The 24,082-nt window shown below is 35.6% G+C and overlaps 1 protein-coding gene across 2 annotated transcripts in view; it reads left to right on the forward strand.

Annotated features, from left to right (window-relative positions):
• Nucleotides 1-24,082, forward strand: part of HOOK3 (hook microtubule tethering protein 3) — a 112,540-nt gene that overhangs the window by 43,074 nt on the left and 45,384 nt on the right. For both annotated transcript variants that reach the window (XM_055335221.1, XM_055335222.1), the window contains exons 7-12: nt 6,149-6,211; nt 7,613-7,696; nt 14,275-14,438; nt 17,785-17,925; nt 19,472-19,673; nt 23,300-23,410. In XM_055335221.1, the coding sequence (XP_055191196.1) occupies nt 6,149-6,211; nt 7,613-7,696; nt 14,275-14,438; nt 17,785-17,925; nt 19,472-19,673; nt 23,300-23,410 (765 nt within the window). The remainder of the gene's footprint in view (nt 1-6,148; nt 6,212-7,612; nt 7,697-14,274; nt 14,439-17,784; nt 17,926-19,471; nt 19,674-23,299; nt 23,411-24,082) is intronic.

Raw genomic sequence — 24,082 nt, forward strand, 5'->3', positions numbered from 1 at the left:
TTCCCATTTAGTGGTTCAGCTCTGGCTTCTCAAATTCCACCTATCACATTCACATTTCCAGCCATCAGGAAGGAATGAAGTTCCAAGTTTTCCTCTAAATAAACTTTCAGCAATTCTCCTGTTTGCCTGATATCACTCACATAACCACACAGGGAATTGGGGGGGATGTGGCCTTTATTCCAGGTAGTTGCAAAACCAGCCAAAACTCCAGTCTGTTACTAAGGAAAAATAGGAAAAATAGTAAGGGGCCACTAAGAGTTCTGCCTTATTATAATTGACCTTGTAATTCTGTTTTTAGGAATTTATCCTATAAGGATAACTGAAATACAGAGATAGATAATAATAGTAATAGCACACATTTATTTTGTACCTACTATGTGCTCGGTAGTGCTGGTTACTTACTAAACACATTAACACACTTAAAATTCACTAGAATTATAATCAATGCTACTGGAGTGTAGACATAAAATTGTTAAAATGGCAAATTTCAGTTCTATATACTTTACCAAAATAAAAAAATGAAAAATTAATTGTAATATTTTGAGGTATATACTATTATTGTAACCTGATTTTATAAAAGGGGAAACTGAAGCATAGACTGTGAGTAACCACAAGTCTACACAAGTATTGGCAGAGTTAGAACTCAGATCTAAGCAGTCTGAATTCAGAGCCCATGCCCAGAACCATTGTGCAATATTGCCTCAAGATTGTTTATTTCAACATTATTTTCTAATATTGAATATTCTAATATTAGAAACATCATGACTGCCCAGCAATAGGAGCACAGATAAATAAATTATGGCAGATTAATATATTGGCATACTAGGTAGCATTAAAGTATATTTTTAAAAAATATATGACAGCACGGGTAAGGCTTATATAGAGAGAAACAGCACATGAGCAGTATAATCCCATTTCTGTTAGAAATTAAGATGAGTGCAGCCCTGGTGGCTCAGCGGTTTAGCACCGCCTTCAGCCCAGGGTGTGATCCTGAGACCTGGGATCCAGTCCCACGTTGGGCTCCCTGCATGGAGCCTGCTTCTTCCTCTGCCTGTGTGTCTGCCTCTTTCTCTCTCTGTGTCTGTCATGAATAAATAAATTAAAAATCTTAAAGAAAAATTAAGATGAGTGAAAATGGCAGAACATTAACTATCGCCAAATGATTGGCTGTTCTAAGCTTTTTTCTCTATTTGTTGATTTTTCTATAATTACAGGTTCGTATCTCTAATCAGAAATATTTTTAAAATTAAAATCTGTGACCAAATGATTTTTAATTCTATGAATTTAGCCCAAAGAATTATTTAGAAATTCAGACCAAGATTGGGCACTACAGTGCTTATCAAACTATTTTATATAATTTTTTTTTTTAAGTTTGTTTGGGACACCTGTGTGGCTCAGTGGTTGAGTGTCTGCCTTTGGCTCAGGTTGTGACACTGGAATCTTGGGATCAAGTCCCACATCAGGCTCCCATAAGGAGCCTGCTTCTGCCTCTACCTGTCTCTGCTGGTTTGTCTCTCGTGAATGAATAAATAAAATTTTTTTAAAAAATTAATTTAAAAAAAAGTTCAAGTTAATCTCTGCATCCAGTGTGGGGCTTGAATTCACAACCCCAAGATCAAGAACAACATGTTCTTCTGACTGAGCCAGTTAGGCCCTCCCCAAACTATTTTATATTAATAGAAATACGACAATAATATTCATCCATTGGTAAGCAAGTGTTTAAATTAGGGTACCTCCATCTCATGGAATATTACATAGCTGATAAAAAAAATTTGTTTAAAAAAAAAGTATCTTCTGGGGCACCAGGCCCATAAGTCAGTTGAACTTCTGACTCTTGGTTTTGTCTCAGGTCATGATCTCAGGGTCACGAGATCTGCCCCTTGTGGGGACTCTGTGCTCAGTGTGGAGTCTGCTTAAGACTCTCTCCCTTTGCTGCCCGCTGCCCACCTCCCCGCCTCCCGCATCCACTCACTTTCAGTCCCTTAAATAAATCTTTCAAGAGATAAAATATCTTATGACAAGGGAGAACATTCAAAATGTCAAGTGAACAAAGTAATATTAAACTGTACCTACAAATAGGTTTTAAGAATAGATTATATGTCTTTTATGTGCATATTCCTTTTACTTAATTAGCACATACCATCAAACACCTAATATGCACCAGGAGCTGTAGTAGGCATTCAGGTAACAATTATGAAAAAAAAAAAAAAAGACATGGTCTCTTGCCCCCCCAGAGTCTAAATCTCATGGGAAAAATGGCTAACCAAGCAAATACAGTCAAAGCATTTCAAATGAAAAGTACCATGATGGGAAAAATATTAGGACCTCAAAGGAGTAGCTAACTCAGTTTGAGGACTTAAGGGAAGGCTTCTCAAAGAAGGTGACATCTTGACTGAGCATGGAAGGATGAGATGAGGTAAGTAAGGGGCAAAAATTCTTCTAAAGCCCAGGAGGCAAGAGAAAGCAAGACCTACATGGAATGTTGGATGTACTGAAAAGAAGAACCCCTGTAGCAAACGTGGTGGGAAGTGCTTAGAAATGGAATGAGAGACCTAGATCATTAGAATACTAATCAGTTTCATGAGAGAGTTGGGATCGTGGAAATCAGTGAGTAGATTTTAAGGAGAAAATAGAATTAAAATATGTATTTAAGGGCAGCCCCCGGTGGCTCAGCGGTTTATTGCCATCTTCAGGCTAGGGTGTGATCCTGGAGACCTGGGATGGAGTCCCACATCAGGCTCCCTGCATGGAGCCTGCTTCTCCCTCTGCCTGTGTCTCTGCCTCTCTCTCTCTCTCTCTCTCTCTCTCTCTCTCTCTCTCTCTCTCTCTCTGTGTGTGTGTCTCATGAATAAATAAATAAAATCTTTAAAAATAAATAAAAATAAAATCTGTATTTAAGAAAATCCATTTGATGGGAATGGTTTGAAGGGAAACTGGGCTAGAAAAAGGGAGAGCAGTTAGGAGACCTTGGTAGTTATCCAAGGTCTATCCAAGGAATTATCCATCTCCTTGGAAGAATGATGGAAGCTTGAACTAGGTTATGGCAGTCAGGGTGGAGGCAGGTGGACAGATTGGAAAATTATAAGAGCTTGAATCAATAGGCTTGGTGACTGTTTGGACCTGGGGGGAGGGGGGAAAGGAGGGTAGCTGGATAGAATAATGGAAGTAAGAAAGGCTTCTGTAAAATGGTAGTCTCTCTCTCTCTCTCTTTTTTTTAGGGCACATTCTATTTATATTTATTCAGATAGTACTGACTTTTTTTTTACTGTGGTAAAGTACACATAACAAAAATCTGCCATTAGTGACATTTAATATATTCCTAATGTTGTGCAAACATTATCACTATCTTGTTCCAGAACTTTTTCCATCACCACAAAGGAAAATCCTGCACACTCATTACATAGGCAGTTCTCATTTCCTCCTTGCTTCAGCTCTTGTCAACCAGTAATCTACTTTATATCTCTATGAATTTCTCTATTCTAGATATTTCAAATAAATGGAATCATATGATATGTGGCCTTCTGTGTCTTTGTTCTTTTAGCATAGTATTTTCAAGGTTAGTCTGTAGCATGTATAAATACATGTTCCTTTTTACGGCTGAATAATCCATTGTATGGATGTGCAACATTTTTATCTGTTCATCAGTTGAGAAACATTTGGGTTGTTCCTACCTTTTGGCTATTGTGAATAATGCTGTGGTGAATGTTAGTATATGTTTGTTCTTTTTAACACCTGTTATTAATTCTTCCGAGCATATTGAAATTGAATTTCTCTGTAATTCTGTGTTTAACTTTTTGAGGAAGTACCGGCTTGTTTTTCACAGATCCTGCAGCATTTTACATTCCTACCAGCAGTGTATTAGGATTCTGCTTTTTCCACCTCTTTGTCAACCCTTGTTATTGTCCTTTAAAAAAAAATCTATTAATTTATTTTAGAAAGCTCATAGGCAGGAGGGGCATAGGGAGAGAGAAAAACTCAAGCAGACTGCTGAGTGTGGAGACCAACCTGGAGCTCAATTCCATGTCCCTGACATCATGACTACAACTGACAACCAAGAGTTAGACATTCAGCTGACTGTGCCACGTAGACACATCTGTCCATATTTTTTATAACAGATATCTTATGAAGCTGGAGGAGACTCGATTAGGGAGCACATGTGGAGGGATTAGCCTTCAATGGGAAGAATAGCACTTGTGTTAGTTACAAGAATATTGAAAAAAGAAAGGATGGGCATGAATGTTGCCAATTTTGTGGATTGAGACATAGGAAATTCTTATTTGGAGATAAGGTTTTCTGATGAATGTGGAGACTCAAGAAGTAAGCAAGAAAGGTTTCTTCATCCCTTTTAAAGTCAAGATGTCACCTTCTTTGAGAAGCCTTCCCTTAAGCTAGGGTTAGAATAGTCTTTAAAAGGGATGAAGAGACCGCTGACTGGGGAAGCATAACTGTACTTTCAGGAAAACTTTAAGGGCCCATTTGAAACTGGAAACTGGGGACGCCTGGGTGGCCTAGCTGTTGAGCCCAGGGCTTGAACCGGGTGTCCCGGGATCGAGTCCCACATCAGGCTCCCTGCATGGAGCCTGCTTCTCCCTCTGCCTGTGTCTCTGCCTCTCTCTTTGTCTCTCATGAATAAATAAATAAAATCTTAAAAAAGAAAATTGATGATGTTGACATAGGTCATCAACATAATAGACTGAAAAATCTAGGCTAGAAAGTGGTTGGTTAAATGAAGAACCATGGAAGCTAAAGCAGGAGAGGAGGATGAGTCCCAGAAAGATGATGATGTTAGCAGGAGGAGGAGGAGTAAATATGAGCAGGCAAGCAATAATGTTTACTCTAAAGTCTAAGCAGAGTAAAGAAGAAAGTAAGTATTAGAATGATGTGTTCTGACTAGAAGCCCAGGAGAAAGGAGGGTAATATAGGTCTTGGAAACCTCAAATTGAGGAGCACATAAACTAAACATAATTGCATCAGAGACCAGGGTTGGGAAGAGGTTGTATTCAGAGGGTAGGACACCTAGGTTTTTATTCAGAATTGTTGCTGTGTTATGATGAGGACTTAACTGTAACAATGGGAAAAGGAAAAAGACTGGGGAAAAAAAAACTAGTCTTTCTACCACCTGCCTCTGATTGGATACTGCCTCTCTGAGGATTCTAAAACAGTCTACATCACATTATGTTTGTCTTCTCACTTGACTTGTGCTACACCAATGGTTGGTAGCTGCTTAAATATTTCAGAATTATAAAGGTGATTGTTTCTAGATGGTAGAAAAATGGATTTTTTCTTTATACTTTTTATGAGTTATGTTCTTTACAATGGGATTTTTTCAACTGAAAGAAGTCTTAAAAATCTTTCAATTAGCATTGTCACAAGAAAAGCATAAACATTGAAGCGAGTATTTTTTTTTAACTCTTCCTGAGAGTTTTTTTTCCTAATTAGAGTAGTACCAGAGGCTGAAATTACAAGATCTCTCAACAGTGCATCCCCACATTTCTGATTGTCCCCCTTTCTTTTGTCCTTTAGATAGAACATAAGGAAACTGTAGAAAAATGGGACCATTTGAGTCTGCCCCTGATATTTGTCACAATCAGAATTTTATCCCTTTCACCCCCAGCCCCTCACACGTTATGGATCCTCTCTCTGCAACACAAGGGTGAGAGAGACTAAGACATAGGTGTGTGTGTGTGTGTGTGTGTGTGTGTGTGTGTGTGTGTGTGTGTTAATAAACATTAGCCAGTTCGTTTTGGCTAATACTGATGTTGCCCATATTTATTCTTTAGATACAGTTACTTGAGTGTTGCTGGGTTTTTTGGTTTGGTTTTGTTTCATTTTGTTTTTTGTCTGAACAGTCAGCTTTAAAATATTTAGCCACTTTTTAAACTTAAAGATTTGTCTTGATTCTTACGACTGCATTTACAGTGAAAATGAGCACCAGAATTTAGACCTGTAATTTTGAATGAAGGCATTATCCTGGGATGAAAATTATTTCAAACAAAAGTTTCAATGTATAGGAAAATGTTCCTTTTACATTTGTGTTTTCATTTTAATTTTTAGAATTCTGTGATGGCCAGGTGTTTGTGTTGTACAGGTATATTTTATATGATGTCTTTTTTGCCTCATAGTTATATCATTTAAATCTTAATTTCAGCTGATGAGTAAGGAATCGCCTGTCTCTGCTGGAAATGATGCCTATGTTGACCTTGATCGCCAGGTATCTAATTTTGCATTGTTTTTGTCCATGCAGAGTTCATTGAAAGGGATAAACTTGAGATGTTAATGAAAAGAATGTTTCAGATGAAATTGCTTATAGAATATACTGGTTTAAGTCTTTTTGTTTTGTTTTTTACATAAATTCAAGACTTTAGCTACTTTAGTAGTGGACATTACACATCTGTAATTAAATTTATAATTAAAATATTGCATGACCCACTTTAAATTTAAGTCCTTGTAATTCATATTCTCTAATCATTTTTCTTTCTCCATTGGTGATATCTTTCTGTATGCCCCATTAAGACAACAGATGCATTCCTGGAAAGTGGCATGCATTTTAATCTTATGATTTACTTATAACACAAAATACCTTTTATTTCACATGAGTCTTCCATTGCAGATGTATCCTCCACCTTCATCTTTGTGAAAAATTGAACAATCAGTAGATATTTAAATGAACTAAGGAAACTACTATATTTTTAAAGGAACTCTGGAGTTTATTCTTGTAGTTTTAACCAAAAAGTTATTTTGTAATTTTAATTACTGCTTATCAATAAAATACTGCGGCTTACCTTGTCAGTTTCTATGTTTCAGTTGTCTGGGACATCTGTTCCAAAGCATGAACAGAAATCTTCATGTTATCCTCATTTCTTCTCAATGGTTTCTTAATGGTTTTTTGTAGGAAAATCTTTGGGTATGATATAATTTTAACCCGAGTTGTAATTTGCTTCCTTTACTTTGTGATGTTAGATTTTAGAGTTGTTACCTTTTATGAATTTGTTTATATCTTTATTACACAGAGGTTTGGTCACAGGAAAGGAAAAGCTAATATTTTTAAATTTTTTTCTTTTTTCTTTTTCTTAAAATTAACTAATCAATTTTAATTTGTTCATGCTTTGCTAACTTAGAGTTTATATAATAATGGGACACAACTCAAATGTTTGGTTTGTGTCGAGAATTAGAATAATAAAAATATTTTTAAAACTGTTATACAAATTAACATAAAAGTTTAATATGACTGAAGAACTTGTGTTGAAATACTTTAGCTATATAGTTCAACATTGAAACCCCTATTCTCTAGCACATATATATTTTATCAAGGGAAAATTTCTCAGTTATTACAGAATCATTATTACTAAGAATCATGTAACCTAGATAGGAAAGTGTAAGAAAACTTGATAAGAGCAAAGAACCAGATACAGAGTACAGAAAAGACAAGACTTAGGACTAGAAGATATTCAAAGTTAGAAATGGCTGCTTTTGAATCTTCAGAAGAGTTCTCCATTTCTCCCAGCCCCTCAGAAAGAAATGGGAGGAGTGTTTTAATTCTTTATTGTGCCTATATAATTATTGTTGCTTCTTCATATTGAAATGTTTATTGTATCTCTTTGTTTCTAACTAGTTGAAGAAGACTACAGAGGAACTGAATGAAGCTTTGTCAGCAAAGGAAGAAATTGCTCAAAGATGCCATGAACTGGATATGCAGGTAAGAGATCATTTCTGTGTACCACCTATTTGAAATGTACCCTATAAGCAACACCAAATGGCTGTAATGCAACACAAATTAAAGAGTCTTAAAGGGGGAGAGGGGGCAGATTTTTGGTTAGAGATAGTAGACTCATCAAATATATTTTCTTTCCTCCCTGCAACCCCATTAAATTTATAATAAATGAATCAAAATAGTACAAGAATACAAAAAGAGAAAGTAGGGATATCTGTGCTAGCTTTAGAGAGGGGTGGAGGAGATTTTTTTAAAGCCCTGACTTACACTCTAATTTACTTAAAGGCCAGCTTTTTTAAATAAGCCCTAAGGGGAAGCCTTTGAATGCATAGTTTATGGTTACCCTTGCTTTGACTACCTCTTAAAAGTGCATTCCAAAAGAAAAGGATCAAGATAGGCTTGGAAAGTAGTCCTGGAGGAAGTGGAGAAATTTGGGGTAGTAGCACATAGTAATCTTTTTTAAATCTGTTTAATACCCTCAGTGAAATTAGTAAAGAAATTCCATCTAGGACATGATGCTATTTAAAAAGTAAAAAAAAAAAAAATCAGAAATCAGACACTTAAGTAATTTAAAAATAGAATTGTTAAAGTAAAAAATGTAACAGAATAGTTAGAGTTTAAGAAATCTCACAAATAAAAAGAAAATAAGTAAAAAATTATTTGAGATTTACCTCAAAATAAAGGAGGTCGGGCACATGGACAGAGAGGTACAAATAAGATATAATTGGCCATGTTTTGATACTTGTTAAAGCTGGGTCATGAATACACAGAGTTCATAATATTTTATAAGAGAAGCATTTTCCTTTGAAAGGCACAGGTGTTGGTCACTGCTTTGGATGCACATAGGAAGAAGTGTAATTGTAGCACACTTGCTGGGTCATATAGTAAATGATATTTATCTAGTTAACAATGTTAAATGCTGTTAATTTGTTTTTTGAAATTTTAGAACTTAACTATATACACAAACACTGGGGATCCCTGGGTGGCTCAGCAGTTTAGCGCCTGCCTTTTGGCCAGGGCATGATCCTGGAGTCGTGAGATCGAGTCCCGCATCAGGCTCTCTGCATGGAGCCTGCTTCTCTCTCTGCCTGTGTCTCTCTCTCTCTGTCTCTCTCTCTCTCTCTCATGAATAAATAAATAAAACCTTAAAAAATAAAAAGCTATACACAAACGCTAAGATTAGTAATAATACTAAGAGCTGATTATCATAGATAATATCTATATCCTAGTTATAAAAAATAATGTATAAAGTTATACATTAGGATTGGCAAACCAGCTTGCCATCTGTTTTTGTAGGTAGTTTTTATTGGAGCACAGCCCTGCTTTTTCACGTATTCTCTGTGACTGCTTTTATGCTGTAGTGACAGAGTTAAGTACTTGCCAAAGAGACCTATAGCTCTCAAAGCCTAAAATATTCACTGTTCGATTCTTTACAGAAGAGTTTACCAATCCCTGGTATAGACAGATTGCAAAGTGAATGGCAGGGTTGCAGAGAAGTTACAAGAAGGGAAGGTGTTGCCTTATGATACACTTAGCTCTGCAGAAAACAGTAGTAACACACAATTTAGAATTGTCCTACAGAGAAATGTAAAATTGCAAAAGTAAAGGTAAAAATGATAGCAGTAGACTAGGGCAAGGGACATGAGGGAAAGGTAGGGTCAGTCACTAATGTTATTGTCTTACCAAAAGGGAGTCAAGAACTACTTCTGTGGCACAACATCCATTACATGCTGGCTCCACCTAAGCCTCCAGTCTCAGCTCAGAATCACCTGATTTGTTATTTATTATGGTCATGTACTCTATGGTCCATATAGCAGGCACACAATGAATATTTGAGAGAATGAATGAACTGGTGGGGCATTGAGTAAAGAGAGTCAATAGGTATCTGTTTAAGACAGCAGAAGTGACCAGTGAAGGTGACAAGAATAGTGATATAATTGCATTTATGGAAAGGAAGAATGGCACAAGTTGCCATAATTTAACCTATCAGAGGAGTCACTAGATAATGTCTGAGGTTGATAAATCAAGAATGGTGGTGTAAAACATTTAGAGATGTAAACTAACAACCAAAAACAGTAAAATTGGGAACAGTGAAAATTAGTTGTCTCTTAGAAGTAGAAAAACTCAACAGAATACTGTAACTTTTTATTATAAGCCCCTTTTTCTTGTCTGATTTTTTTTATTATTATTATTTTTTTCTTTGCATATTACTCTTCATTACAGGCATACCATAGACTTATTATGGATTTGGTTCCATACCACTGCAATAAAGCGAGTCAGATGAATTTTTAGGTTTCCCAGTGCATATAACACTGGCAACTTTTATATAGTTGTATTTACACTTCACAGTAGTCTGTTAACTATGCAATAGTATTATGTATAAAACAAATGTATATATATTTTTCCCTCAAATATGTACACCTTAATTTAAAAATAAATTACTAAAATAATTTTAAAATTATTAACCATCATCTTAGCTTTCAGCGAGTCATCATCTTTTTGCTGGTGGAGGGTCTTGCCTCAGTGTCAATGGCTATTGACTGATCAGAATGGTGGTTGCTGAAGGTTGGGATAGCTGTAGCAATTTCTTAAAATAAAACAATAATGAAGTTCGCTGTACCTATCAACTCTTCCTTTTAAGAATTGTCTCTCTACAGCATGTGGTGCTGTTTGATAGCATTTTAGCCACAGTAGAACTTCTTTCAAACTTGGAATCAGTCTTTTCAGACCCTGCTGCTGCTTTATCAACTATTTATCTGGTATTCTTAAATCCTTTATCATCATTTCAACAATGTTTACAGCATCTCCACCATGAGTAGATGCTGTCTCAAGAAACCACTTTCTTGGCTCATCCATAACAAGCAACTCCTCATTTATTGGAGTTTATCATGAGATTACAACAATTCAGTCACATTTTCTGTCTTGGCTTCTAGTTTTCTTGCTATTTCCACCACACCTGCATAATCTTCATAAGGATTGGAATCAGTGTCTTTCAAACTTCTGTTAGTATTGATTTTTTTTAACTCTTCGCATGAATTGTGAATGTTCTTACTGCTATCTGGAATGGTGAACCCTGTCCAAAAGTTTTCAGTTTTTTTTATCCGGATGCATCAGAAGAATCAATGTCTGATAGCTATAGCCTTACTAAATGTGTTTCTTAAATAACAAGACCTGAAAGTCAAAATTACTCCTTGACCCATTGGCTACAGAATGGATATTGTGTTAGCAGGCTTGAAAACATTAATCTCATTGTACATCTCCGTCAGAGCTCTTGGGTGACCAGGTGTATTGTCAATGAGCAATAATATCTTTAAAGTCCTCTTTTTTTTCTGAGCAGTAAGTCTCAGCAGTGGGCTTAAAATATTTAGTAAACCATGTTGTAAACAGATGTGTTATCACCCAGAGTTTGTGGTTCCATTGAGAGAGCACAGGCAGGGTAGATTTAGCATAATTCTTAAGGGCCTCGGATTTTCAGAATGACAAATGAGCACTGGCTTCAACTTAAAATCACCAGGTTCATTAACCCCTAACAAGAGATTTGACCTGTCCTTTGAAGCTTTTTTTTTTTTTTAGATTTATTTATTTATGATAGAGAACGAGAGAGAGAGAGAGAGAGAGAGAGAGAGAGAGAGAGAGAGAGGCAGAGACACAGAGACACAGGAGGAGGGAGAAGCAGGCTCCATGCAGGGAGCCCGACGTGGGACTTGATGCTGGGACTCCAAGATCATGCCCTGGGCCAAAGGCAGGCGCTAAACCGCCGAGCCACCCAGGGATCCCCTCCTTTGAAGCTTTGAAGACAAGTATTGACTTATCCTCTGTAGCTGTGAAAGTCCTAGACAGTATCTCTTCCAAAATAAAGCTGTTTAATATACATTGAAAATCTGTTTAGTATAACCACCTTCATAAATTATCTTAACTCCTTAATTTCCTGGATAACTTTATGCCCCTTCTATATCAGTACTTGCTTTATTCATCTTGCACTTCTCTGTTAGGAAGATTATTTCTTTCCTTTAACCTCCAGAACGAACCACTGCTAGCTTCAGACTTTTCTTCTGCAGCTTCCCCACCTGTCTCAGCCCTCAGAAAATTGAAGGGAGTTAGGGCCTTGCTTTAGATTAGGCTTTGGCTGACGGGAATGCTGTGGCTGCTTTGATTTTCTCCGTATTAGCGGTAAGGCCATATCACTCTCTTATCATTTGTGTGTTCTCTGGAGTAGCCTTAAACTTTTACTTTCCTTCAAGAACTTTTCCTTTGCATTCACAATTTGTCTAAACTAGTACAAGGAGCCTAGCTTTCCGCCTCTCTCAGCTTTCTACATGCCTTCCTTACTAAGCTTAATCATTTCTAGCTTTTGATTTAAAATGAGAGATGAATGACCATTCACTTGAACATTTACAGGGCATGGTAGGGCTATTAATTGGCCTAATAATCAATATTGTGTCTTAGGCAATAGGGAGGCCTGAGGAGAGAGACTGGGTAGTGGGGGAAGGAACAGCTGGTTGGTGGAACAGTCAGAACACATTCAAAAGTTACCAAATTGGGATGCCTGGGTGGCTCAGCAGTTTAGCGCCTGCCTTAGGCCTAGGGTGTGATCCTGGAGTCCCGTATCGGGTTCCCTGCATGGAGCCTGCTTCTCCTTCTGCCTCTGTCTCTGCCCCCCTCTCTCTCTGTCTCTCATGAATAAAAAAATAAAATCTTAAAAAAAAAAGAATTTAGGGTTGATAAAAAGTCAAAATATGTGTGAAGGTAGAGCCAATGATATTTTCTGACAGATTGGTTATGGATACCAGGTAAAGATGTTAAGGATTATGACTGAGGAACTGGAATGATAGAATTACTTTTCACTGAAATGGGAAAGACTGGAAGGACTGGGAAGTGAGCTGTAATTAAGAGCTCCCCTTGGACAATTTAAATTTGAGATGCCTGTTAGACATCCAAGTGGAAATGATACCAGTGTAGGATTCCAGACTAGAAATAGAAATGTGCGAGCTGTTACTGAAAAGATGATATTTACAGCCATGAAACTGGAAGCCATCACTGTATGTAGAGAGGAAAAGCTGTACAGCACTCAAATGACAGAGAAATAAAAGGAACTAAGGAGAAAGAGAAGCCTGGTAGATTGGTACAGAAACCAGGAGAGTCATTTGTCATTCTTTGTCATTTGTCCTGGCAGCCAAATGAGAAACTGCGTCAAGGAGTATGTGATCAGTTGTGTCAAAGGTTGATTGTTCACAGTGACATGAAAGTGTCAGTAGTGCTCCTGGTTAGCAGTTCTGTGGAATGATAGAGCCAATAGCCCAACTAGAATGAATTCAAGAAAAAGTGGGGCATTGGAATTAGAATTAGTGAGAATTAGAAATGGCAGTTAACTTTTGTTTTTACAGCTTTGAGATATAATTAACATACAATAAACTTCATATTTTAAGTATACAATTTTGATGCATGTTGACAGATGTATGAATGTGTGAAAACTTTATCACAATTAATATAATGAACCCATCACCCTCAAATTTTCTCATGATTCTTTAATGTATTCCCTCTCAGGTCCCCAGCTCTGCTTTGTCAATGTAGATTAGTTCGTATCTTCTAGAATTGCATATAAAAAGAATCATACACTATATATGTACTTTTTTTTTGTCTGACTTCTTCTATTATTTTGTGATTCATTCGTGTTGACAGTAGCAGTAATTAATTCTTTTTTATTGCCAAATAGTATTCCATTGTGTGAATATTCTAGAATTTATCCATTCACCTGTTGATGAACATTTGTGTTGTTTATAGTTTTTCTCTATTACAAACAAAACTGCTGTTAACATTGTTTATGGATGGGACACCTGGGTGGCTCAGCAGTTTAGCGCCTGCCTTCAGCCTAGGACATCATCCTGGAGACCCGGGATTGAGTCCTGCATCAGGCTTCCTGTGTGGAACCTGCTTCACCCTCTACCTGTGTCTCTCTCTGCCCCCCCCCCCCCGTGTTTCTCATGAATAAATAGATAAATAAATCTTTAAAAAAATTTTGTTTGGGCATGTACTTTTATTTTTCTTGAGTAAGTAAATACTGGCTGGGTCATGTGGTAGTTACATGTTTAATTTTTTTGAAAAATGCAAAGCTGTTTTCCAAAGTGCTTGAAACATTTTATATTCTCACCAGAGACGTCTGAGACTTCCATCTGTTCTACATCTTTGTCAACACTTGGTACATTGGTTTTTTTGTTTTGTTTTTTAAAGTGGGTATTTTTTATTTGAGCCATTCTAGTAGAAGTGTACTGGTGTAACATTGTGGCTTTAATTTGCATTTCTTTAATGATGAATCATGAGTATCTTTTGGTGTGCCTAGTTGCCATTTACATATATTATTTGGCGAACTGTCTTTTTAAATATAAAGAAGGAATTTTGCTTACTCTTACATATTGCTTTGCTTGTGCAGTATTCCAAAATAATGTACATGTTTTAAGTAGAAGTTGATTAAAACCAGATTTAATTCATAATGGTCACTTACAAGTGATTATGCTGATGCCAGTGTAATTGGAAGAAATAGTTGTTGTCTTCCTATACTCTTACAGGTTGCAGCATTGCAGGAGGAGAAAAGTAGTCTCTTGGCAGAGAATCAAGTATTAATGGAAAGACTTAATCAGTCTGATTCTATAGAAGATCCCAACAGTCCTGCAGGAAGAAGGCATCTGCAGCTCCAGACTCAACTGGAACAACTCCAAGAAGAAACATTCAGGTAAAAGACCATGCATCAAAGTCTAACTTTTAAAAATTCAACAACTATCTTTTAATGGTAAAAAAATGTAGTGTTAGGACTTGTGGGTACCTGCAGACCAAGGAGGATGTTTATATCTAGAAAAAATTCTATCAAAGTAACACCCTCAGGGCCGCCTGGGTGGGTGGCATGGTCAGTTTAGCGTCTGACTCTTGGTTTCAGCTTAGGTCGTGATCTCAGGGTTGTGAGACTGAGACTCATGCCCAGCATGGAGCCTGCTTGGGATTCCTGTTCTCCCTTTCCCTCTGCCTCTCCTCCCCCCATAAAATAAAAAATAAAATATTAGACCACAAACTGCAGGGGGAAAATTTCATAGTTAAGTACATCATCTTAAAGGACCAGACACCATAAAAACATAGAGGCACTGAATTTATAAGAGACTGGTGCCCTTTGCAGGAGACACAGTATAAAGGCCAGGTACATAATTTATAGAGACAGACTTATTTAAAAGTCATACTGATTTAAAGGGACAGTGTAAACACATCTTCTGGAAGAGGAAAAGGACAAAAGGAAAGAAGAATGGCCCTTGGGCAATTGGATGGTGAAAGGGAAAAGAAGAAAAGGAAAAATTTGGTGTTCCGCCAGACAAAACAGAACCACAAAATTGAAGGACTTAACAGTAAGAAATATAACATCTTACTTAATAGGAAAAAATAAAAATGATTCTTAAGTCTTCCCTTAAACCTTAGAAATGGCCCATCCCTTATGGTCTACATCAGCATTTCAAGATGTGGTCTGAGGACCTCTTCAGGTCCTCTTCAGACCCTCTCTTTTCTAACTGCATATCTGTGCAAGGGTGGATTTCCATCATATATTTCAGCCAAAAAAGGCATCACAACAGATGAATATAGAAATAGCTATGACAACCCAGCTGTCTTCTAATAAACTGGACTATATATAAACAAAAGTTTTTTGAAATTTCGGTGATTTTAAGAGTGTGAAGGAGACCAAAGAGTGCCCTTTGTCTGCATCTTGACTTTCTAAGACAGAATCAGTAGGTAGTACAATTTAAGTATGACTATACCCTTTTGTTTCTAAATTGCGGCCAGTTTCTTAAAGTGTGGTTTGGGGAAATGGTATTTAGAATTGTCCTGCGTTTTCATTAAATATAAAGGAAATAGTATCTAATGCTTTTATTGTTCTAGAATACATGTTGCAATATATGTTGCAATTTATATTTTGAAGCATTTAAATATTTTATCATATTTGAATGTTTATCATTTATATATCTCACTATTTCTTTTTGAGAGAGAGCTCACATGCAGATGGGGCAGTGGGTAAGAGAGAGAGAGTGCGAGCAAACATCCTAAGCAGACTCCATGATCTCACAACCCTGAGGTTATGACCTGGGCTGAAATCAAGAGTCGCTTAACCGACTGAGCCACCCCAGGCGCCCATCAGTATTTATTATTCTTTATAGTCAGATATAATGCTTCTGGCTCATCTTTATTATAAACTTCTACCTTTAATTTTTGTTTTGAGCTTTTGAGTCTCATAGATTATTTTTTTTTTAAGATTTTATTTATTGAGAGAGAGAAAGCAAGAGAGAATGAGCAGGGTGTTGGGCAGAGGGACAGAGAGAAGCAGACCCCTGCTGATCAGGGAGCCTGCCTTGGGGCTTGATCCTGGGACTTTAGGATGATGACTTGAGCCAAAGGCAGATGCTTAGCCACAGAACCACCCAGGCCCCTGTTCATAAATTATTTTTAATTACAAAAGGGATAATACACCTTTTTAATGGCAAGATCTAGCAGTTACATTTTAACCAAGAGGAGAGAGGGTAGCTATAAGACATTTGTATAGGTCAGAAGACTTTCTAGCAATAACCGCAGTTAGTATCATAAGGAAAAACTTGCACTTTTAAGTATATAAATACCCAAAGAATAAAAAAATTTAAAAGATATATGAGGGACTTATATGATGAAAACTTCTGTTATATATAAAAATTATTTCAATATATGTAGAGTGATAACATGTTTACATATTTTGTTTACATTGTAAGGAGGATTGTAAGAATGCCATTTTTTCCTAAATTATTATTTAATTTGAACTTGATTCCAATTCAGATTTTATTTTCAGCTAGAAGTATTGACGAGCAAGAGATTCTCAGAACATTTATACACAAAGTATAATAAGGGAGTGCTTGCTGTGTCCAGTGTTGAGATGTTATATTTCTGTACTAATTTATTTTATTTTATTTTATTTTTTTAAATTTATTTATGATAGTCACACACAGAGAGAGAGAGAGAGAGAGAGAGAGAGGCAGAGACACAGGCAGAGGGAGAAGCAGGCTCCATGCACCGGGAGCCCGATGTGGGATTCGAGCCCGGGTCTCCAGGATCGCGCCCTGGGCCAAAGGCAGGCGCCAAACGGCTGCGCCACCCAGGGATCCCATATTTCTGTACTAATTTTAAAACTAGTACTGGTGCAGCAAAATACAAACAAACTAGTAACACAAGGAAGATCCAGAAAACAACCAAGTGTATGTTAAAATATGTAACATAATAAAAATGGCATTTTTTAAATCCATAGGTAATGGTTAAATTATTTATTAAATGGTTTTGGGGTAATGGGTACATATTTTGGCAGAAAAAGTTAGGTATCATAATACAAAAATGAATTCCAGGGGAAATTGAGAATTTCACTGTTAAAAATGCAACCATATAAATACTAACAAAATACAGGATAAAAGAAAAAAACTTTCTAATCATACACGAAAAGTAGAAACTATAAAGTATAAAATTCATCAATAGAATTACATAAAAATTAAGAATTTCTGCTAACATTAAATATTATAAATAAAATTAAAATAAATAATAAACATGAGAGACAGTCTTACAAAACAAAAAAAAGTAGTAGGAACAGTATTATCCAGATTTGGAGGGAAAAGATCTATGAATAGCAACCAGACTAGATGATATACTCAAAAATGCTAACAGTATTATCTATTTAAGATCAATACATGATTTTTATCTTCTTAGCTTTTATGTATTTTGTAAATTTTCAACAAGGAACATATGTTAATTTCACAGTCAGAAATAAAACGTTAAATTAATTGTGCTATATGTTGAAAAAATATTTCTTGACATCTAATTTTCTGAAAAGAGGAGTGGTAATCAGTTGTCAAGTTTCCATAAGCCTTGGACCAGTGGAATCCATTTTTAGGACCGTTAAAACTTGGAGATACCACTTATGGTCACAAAAGATTCAAGAGTTTATTATCATGTTTTTTATTTCCTTTTATGTTCTAAGGAGAATTGTTAAATAGTAAATAGTACTTTTTTGGTCTGTTTTATTTTGGTTACAGACTAGAAGCAGCCAAAGATGATTATCGTATACGCTGTGAGGAGTTAGAAAAGGAAATCTCTGAACTTCGGCAACAGAATGATGAACTAACCACTTTGGCAGATGAAGCTCAGTCTCTGAAAGATGAAATAGATGTTCTTAGGTAAACAGTCTTCCCATTTTGTTGGACTCTCATGCCTGTCATCACCCAGAACAGCTCTACCAATGATGTTACAAACTCTAGGATCCCTGAGCATAGCAGGATGTTTAAGAGCTGGACTACCTGAGTTCAGAGTCCAATGCTACCATTTACTTATTAATCTCTGTGTAACCATTTTCTCATCTGTAAAATGGAGATGATACACATACCTATCTCAGATTCACATGCAGAACTGAGTTTATATTTGTGAACAGTTGAAACAGTATCTGGCAATTAAGTGTTATAAATGTTTGTTAAATAGAAATTAATCTCTGACTATCACTTCATACTTGTATAGCTCTGGAGCTTTTCTTACTATGACTCCTTTTCTTTAATTAATTTCAAGTCGGCCTGGTCATTCAGTCTTCCTCTTGCTCGGATGCTGTCACACCCATGATGCGTCATTTCCTTGCTGGACTGTTTTATCTGCACTTGCCTGTTCTCTCACTAAGTGCCTTCACTCCCTGCCACCTCGTTTTCTGACCATTACACTTGTATAATTTATCCTCTGTTGGGTCATTCCAGCCATTTTTACTTTTGCTCTTTGAATACTAAGAATGAGTAGAGAAAATCACACAGTGATATAGTTTTGTCCTGCTACAAATTCATGATCTTCACTCTTCGTTGGGTTCTTCCCTGTGGTCCACCATTCTGCCGCTCATGACAGATATTTCTGTCTCCCATTTCTCTCATAGCTAGTACATATGTCCATAACTTCTCACCTGGACACCCACCCCCCACACCTCTCCATGCCTTAGTGTCAGTAGATGACATTGTCTCCAACTGCATCAAGGAAAGAAGCTATGAGCTGTGGACTCTCCATGTCCTATACTTCCTGTACCTCCTAACTGCTCCGCATTCCCACCCATCTTTTCATTTTTGCTTTTAGAATGTAGACTTGTTATTCTTTCTCTTTTTCAGGGCTTTGGGTCTCAACATTTCTTGCTCACACAAAGACTGTGTTACATCAGTCATCATTTCTCTTTGTTTGGATCTCTCACTTTAGCGTATATTTTTATGTTTAGGTCTCTCTCCTCTTAGGAGAAAAGACTTATTACTCTCTCCTTCCCTCCAGAACAAATTTAGATGACATAAGGTGAAATTTACATTGTCTCCTTAACTCTCTAAAATTTGCCACCTCCCGCTCCACTGTTCCATGAAATAGCTGTTCCTGTGGTCACGAATAACATTCTAATTGCCACATCACTTGGACTCTGCACGATTTATTTTGCTGTTGTGCTACATGTGACTCTGCTGGTTACCCATCCTGCCCCCAAACACTATCACTACCACTTGCTTTCCTTAAATTACATAACATTCTCCATTATACACTTTGCTATAATTTTGGTCATATTTTTTTGCCTGAACAAAAACAATCTAGAATCACCTTTGGTCTTATAATTTCATTAGAATGTGTTCTTTTCTGGCAGTCCCTCTTGGGTTAGCACTATTGAAACAGCTTTACAGCTCAGGATGTGTTTCTGATTTCTGATTTCCCATCTCATTCTAGACATTCTTCTGATAAAGTATCTAAACTAGAAGGCCAAGTGGAATCATATAAAAAGAAGCTAGAAGATCTTGGTGATTTGAGGCGTCAGGTTAAACTCTTAGAAGAAAAGAATACTATGTATATGCAGAACACTGTCAGTCTAGAGGAAGAGTTAAGAAAAGCCAATGCAGCTCGAAGTCAACTTGAGACATATAAGAGACAGGTAAAAAGAATAGTAACCGAGTTTCTTAATGATGTTTTCAAGCAGGTTCTCCATTATAACACTGTGGCTCACCAGAAATCCACTTATTTTGTTTTCACAGTATTGTTTTTTGTTTTTTAACCTATGAAACTTAGATTTGTTTGTTTTTTTCTAAGTTTTTAATTCCAGTATAGTTAACATTCAAACTTAGTTGTTATCCAGAGGTTATTGATTAGTGTCTCTAGCAGATCCTGTTGTTTATTTTTAAATTATTATGTTTTACGAAATACGCAAAAGTAAAATAGTAATGCAAGTATCTATGCTTAAAAAATAAAAGACTCGTACCCTCCCCAATATAGTAACCACTGTGCTATTTTGTAGTTTTCATTCCTTTGCATCTTTTTTTTTTCATCTGGTGCATATATTAGTTCATATATATATATATGTAATATATATATATACATATATATATATATAAAATGTATAACATCTTTGCATGGTTCAAAGCTATATAAATGATATAAGGCCTCGTCTGTGATTTACTTTGTTCAGTATATTTGGGAAATTTGTTTATGATGATAAGTACAGCTTTATTCAGTTCATTTGTACCACTACGGTATCCTGTTTAGTCACCATACCACAATTTATCCATTTTCCTGTTGAAGGACACATAGGATGTTTCAGCCCTTTTTTTTTTTTTTTTAAATTATAAGAAGTGCCACTTTGCATGTTATCGAACCTGTACTCCTCTATACATGTGTAAAAGTTTTTCAGCTATAAGGAGTTTCTTCTTTAGAGTGTCTTCATTTAATTAGATAAATTGTTCTTTGAAGTGATTGTATTACTAAACAAGATTTTATGAATTCCTATCTTTCCACATTATCACCAACACATAGTATTGTCAAACTTGAAATTGTGCCAATTGGATGAGTATGAAATAGTGTCTCTTCATGATTATACTTTGCATTACCCTAATTACAAATATATTTTAATGATCACAATTATTTTGTGAATGGCCCATTTTAAATCTTTTATTCGTTTTAAAACTTGTATTTTTTCTTACTGATTTCTGAAACTTCTTTATATGTTTTGCTATTAATATTTTGTCAATTACACTTGCTGCATTTATTTCCTGCCAATCTGTAACCTTTTTACTTTTTTTGAGATTAATTTTAAGATTATGAACTTTAAATATCCTTTTATGACTTATGCCATTTATGTCTTAAGTCATTTCCTATATAAAGATGTAAGCTAATCTCTATTTTCTTAACAAAGATTTAGTTTGTTTTGCTCAATTAGGTCTTTTATCCACATGGAATTAGTTTTTGTATAGGATGCTAGATTATGGATCCATTTGATATTTTATTCTCTGTGTATGCAACCAGTCACCCGATTGGCATTTATTTAATAGTCTTTTCCACAAGGACCTGCAATTCTATTCTATCACACACCTGAAGATTCCATCTTAAATTTGTTTCTTGGCACTCTCTTCTCTTTCATTGGTTTGTCTACTCTTACATCAACACTCCACAATCTTATTATCTATATATTTTTAATAATTTTGATATTTGATAATATATACCCCCACATCTCATTCTTTTTCAAAACTGTCTATGAGACCTTTTCTTTCCCTTTTATACCCCAAACCTTTGGGAATTGGAATTACATTGACTCTATCGATAATTTAGGGAGAATTGACATCTTTATGGCAATGAATGTTTCTATTGGTGAATATATCTTTACATTTGTTTAGGTCTTCAATGTCTTTCAGCTAAGTTTTATAATTCTAACTGTCATAGACATATTTTGTTATATTTACTCTTAGGTACCTTCAGATTTTGTAACTGTGATTAGCAAAAGAAATACCATTTTCCATTTGTTGCTCATTTATATGATTGAAATTGATTGTTATGTTCATTTTACAACTATGCCAGCATTTCATATTACTCTGATGTCTGTAGGATCTCTCATCAGAAGTCATATACAAATGAAAGCAGTCTTGTTTCTTTCTACTCCATACCCTTTTTTTCCTTCTTAATCAGCATGTTTGACCTATAATACAAGTATGAATAGAAGTAATTGTAGTAGGCAATCATTTCTTGTCTATTTTGTACAGAATGCTTTAAATGTTTTCCAGTATATTATTAGCACATTTTACTCAGAGTGTCTATCTTAAATGGATGTTGAATTTAATGAACTCCTTTTCCTGCACTATGGAGAGACTCCTATACTGCTTCCCCTTTCTATGAATGTGATGAGTTATATTAACTGATATTGATGCTTAAACCATCTTTGTATTCCTGATTTAAACCTCGTAGAGTTACTGCAGATTATTGTTTTCACATTGTTAGATTTGCTTTGTTCATTTTACTTAGAATCTTTTTCCCCTATGATTCACTTGAAGTTTTCTATCTCATACTTTCCTGATCTGATTTTGGCATCAAAACTATATTTTAGCTTAAAATGAGTTGAAGAAGTTTTAGTTGAACAGCTCTATACACCCCAAGTTTTTTTGCTGGATACATTTCTACTTAATATTTTATTATGAAATTTTCAACATACAATAAAGTTGAAAGAATTAGTGAACTTGAATGTGGACTGAGAAATTAACCAAAATAAATAAACCCTAGAGAAACTGTATGTGAAATCTAAAAACATTAAAATGAGATGATTTAGATTTTCAGAAGAGAGAACAGCAAGAATTACAGAAAGACATTATTTGAAGAAAAGAATGCCTGAACTTTGGTTTGGAACTAAAGGACACCAGAGATAGTATTAGCAATGAATTACAAACAAAATACATAGGAATCTACAACAAGAAATATTGCAGTACAATTCTATACATGAATTCTCTCTGCCCGTTTTGATCTGTGGCTTAATATACTTTGTTTTTCAGTGATAGCGTTTTTCTTTCCACAAGTTCTCTTTAAGTGTTCTTTCACACCTGCCTTTCCCTTTCATAATTTTGATTTGTCTTTTTTTTCTTTACTTATTAAACCTCATATTTTGTAACTGATAATTCCAATCTAGAATCTTTATAGGTCTTGTTCTGCTATTTTGTTGTTGTTGTTTCTGTTACTGGTTTTCTAGCTGGTGTTCATAGGGACTTCTTTATAGCCTTTGCTCTTTCATTTGGCTCACCTTTATCTTCGGGAATACTTGGAGGGTTGGGGCTGATGTTGCGTTTCTCCAGACAACATATGTTCTGTTTTTGCTAGATTTTTCACAGCACTGTCAACCAAGATTACTTTAAATTAATTGCTTGCGTTAGGATTTGCCAGATAAGGCATGTGGTAGAAATGGAAACAAATTTACATAGTGGCAGGCCATAGTTAGAATTGAAATTTCAAGTTACTCTTCATTAAACCCAGAGCTCTCACTTTAAGACAGGCAAGCTTCCTTACTGATTTTTCCAGCTAATAGTTCTTTCATAGTTTTGTACATTGCTATTCCGGATATTCTGGTTTTAGAACCTGTAATGTCTGAGCAGATTTTTGTTACTAGTTCTCTCTGTTAGGGTAGGCTGCTATATCATACACATGTTTTTGAGTATATGTGGGGGAGGAAGTTTCATAGCTCTGCAGAAGAAAATAATGAACATTTTAATGTTTCAAATTACACAAATTAATGGTACCTTTCTGAATCAGGTAGTAGAACTACAAAATAGATTATCTGAAGAATCGAAGAAAGCAGATAAATTAGATTTTGAATATAAGCGGCTAAAAGAAAAGGTTGACAGTCTTCAAAAAGAAAAGGATGTGAGTATAAGACATTTTGGTTTTGAACGCTGCTAAAATTAAAACAATGATATCTAATTCATGTTTTGACTACATTAATTCCTTCTGTTTGTAAATTTTAAAATGAGAATTCCTGTTTGTTTTTAAATTATACAAGATTTACATTTTTGTTTCAGGAATAAATCTAAAAGAGTAAAAGAATATTTTTACTTCCATTCTAATTTCTTTTGTATATTTTTATGTTTTCTACCACTGTTAACTTCTTATACATTGTTCTACTCATGACTTTCTATAAATAGGTGTTTTCTGTTTTCTGTAGAATTAATACAGAGGACCCAATTCTTTTTGTTTAGCATATTTTGAATCTTTTAAAATATTTTTACTCTTTTTTTTAAGATTTTATTTATTTATTCATGAATGACACAGAGAGAGAGGCACAGACACAGGCAGAGGGAGAAGCAGGCTCCATGCAGGGAGCCTGACGTGGGACTCGATCCCGGGTGTCCAGGATCACACCCTGGACTGAAGGTGGTGCTAAACCGCTGAGCCACCTGGGCTGCCCAAATATTTTTACTTTTTAATGGTTTATGAATATTTAAAGTCTTTGCTGTTTGATTGTTTTATGTCTATGAAGGGAATGTTATTTATGTAATGTACTTCTGTTAATGACAGAGTAGACACTTATATTTCTTA

Source organism: Nyctereutes procyonoides, unplaced genomic scaffold (assembly GCF_905146905.1).
Source record: "Nyctereutes procyonoides isolate TBG_1078 unplaced genomic scaffold, NYPRO_anot_genome, whole genome shotgun sequence".
NCBI classification, from domain to species: domain Eukaryota; kingdom Metazoa; phylum Chordata; class Mammalia; order Carnivora; family Canidae; genus Nyctereutes; species Nyctereutes procyonoides.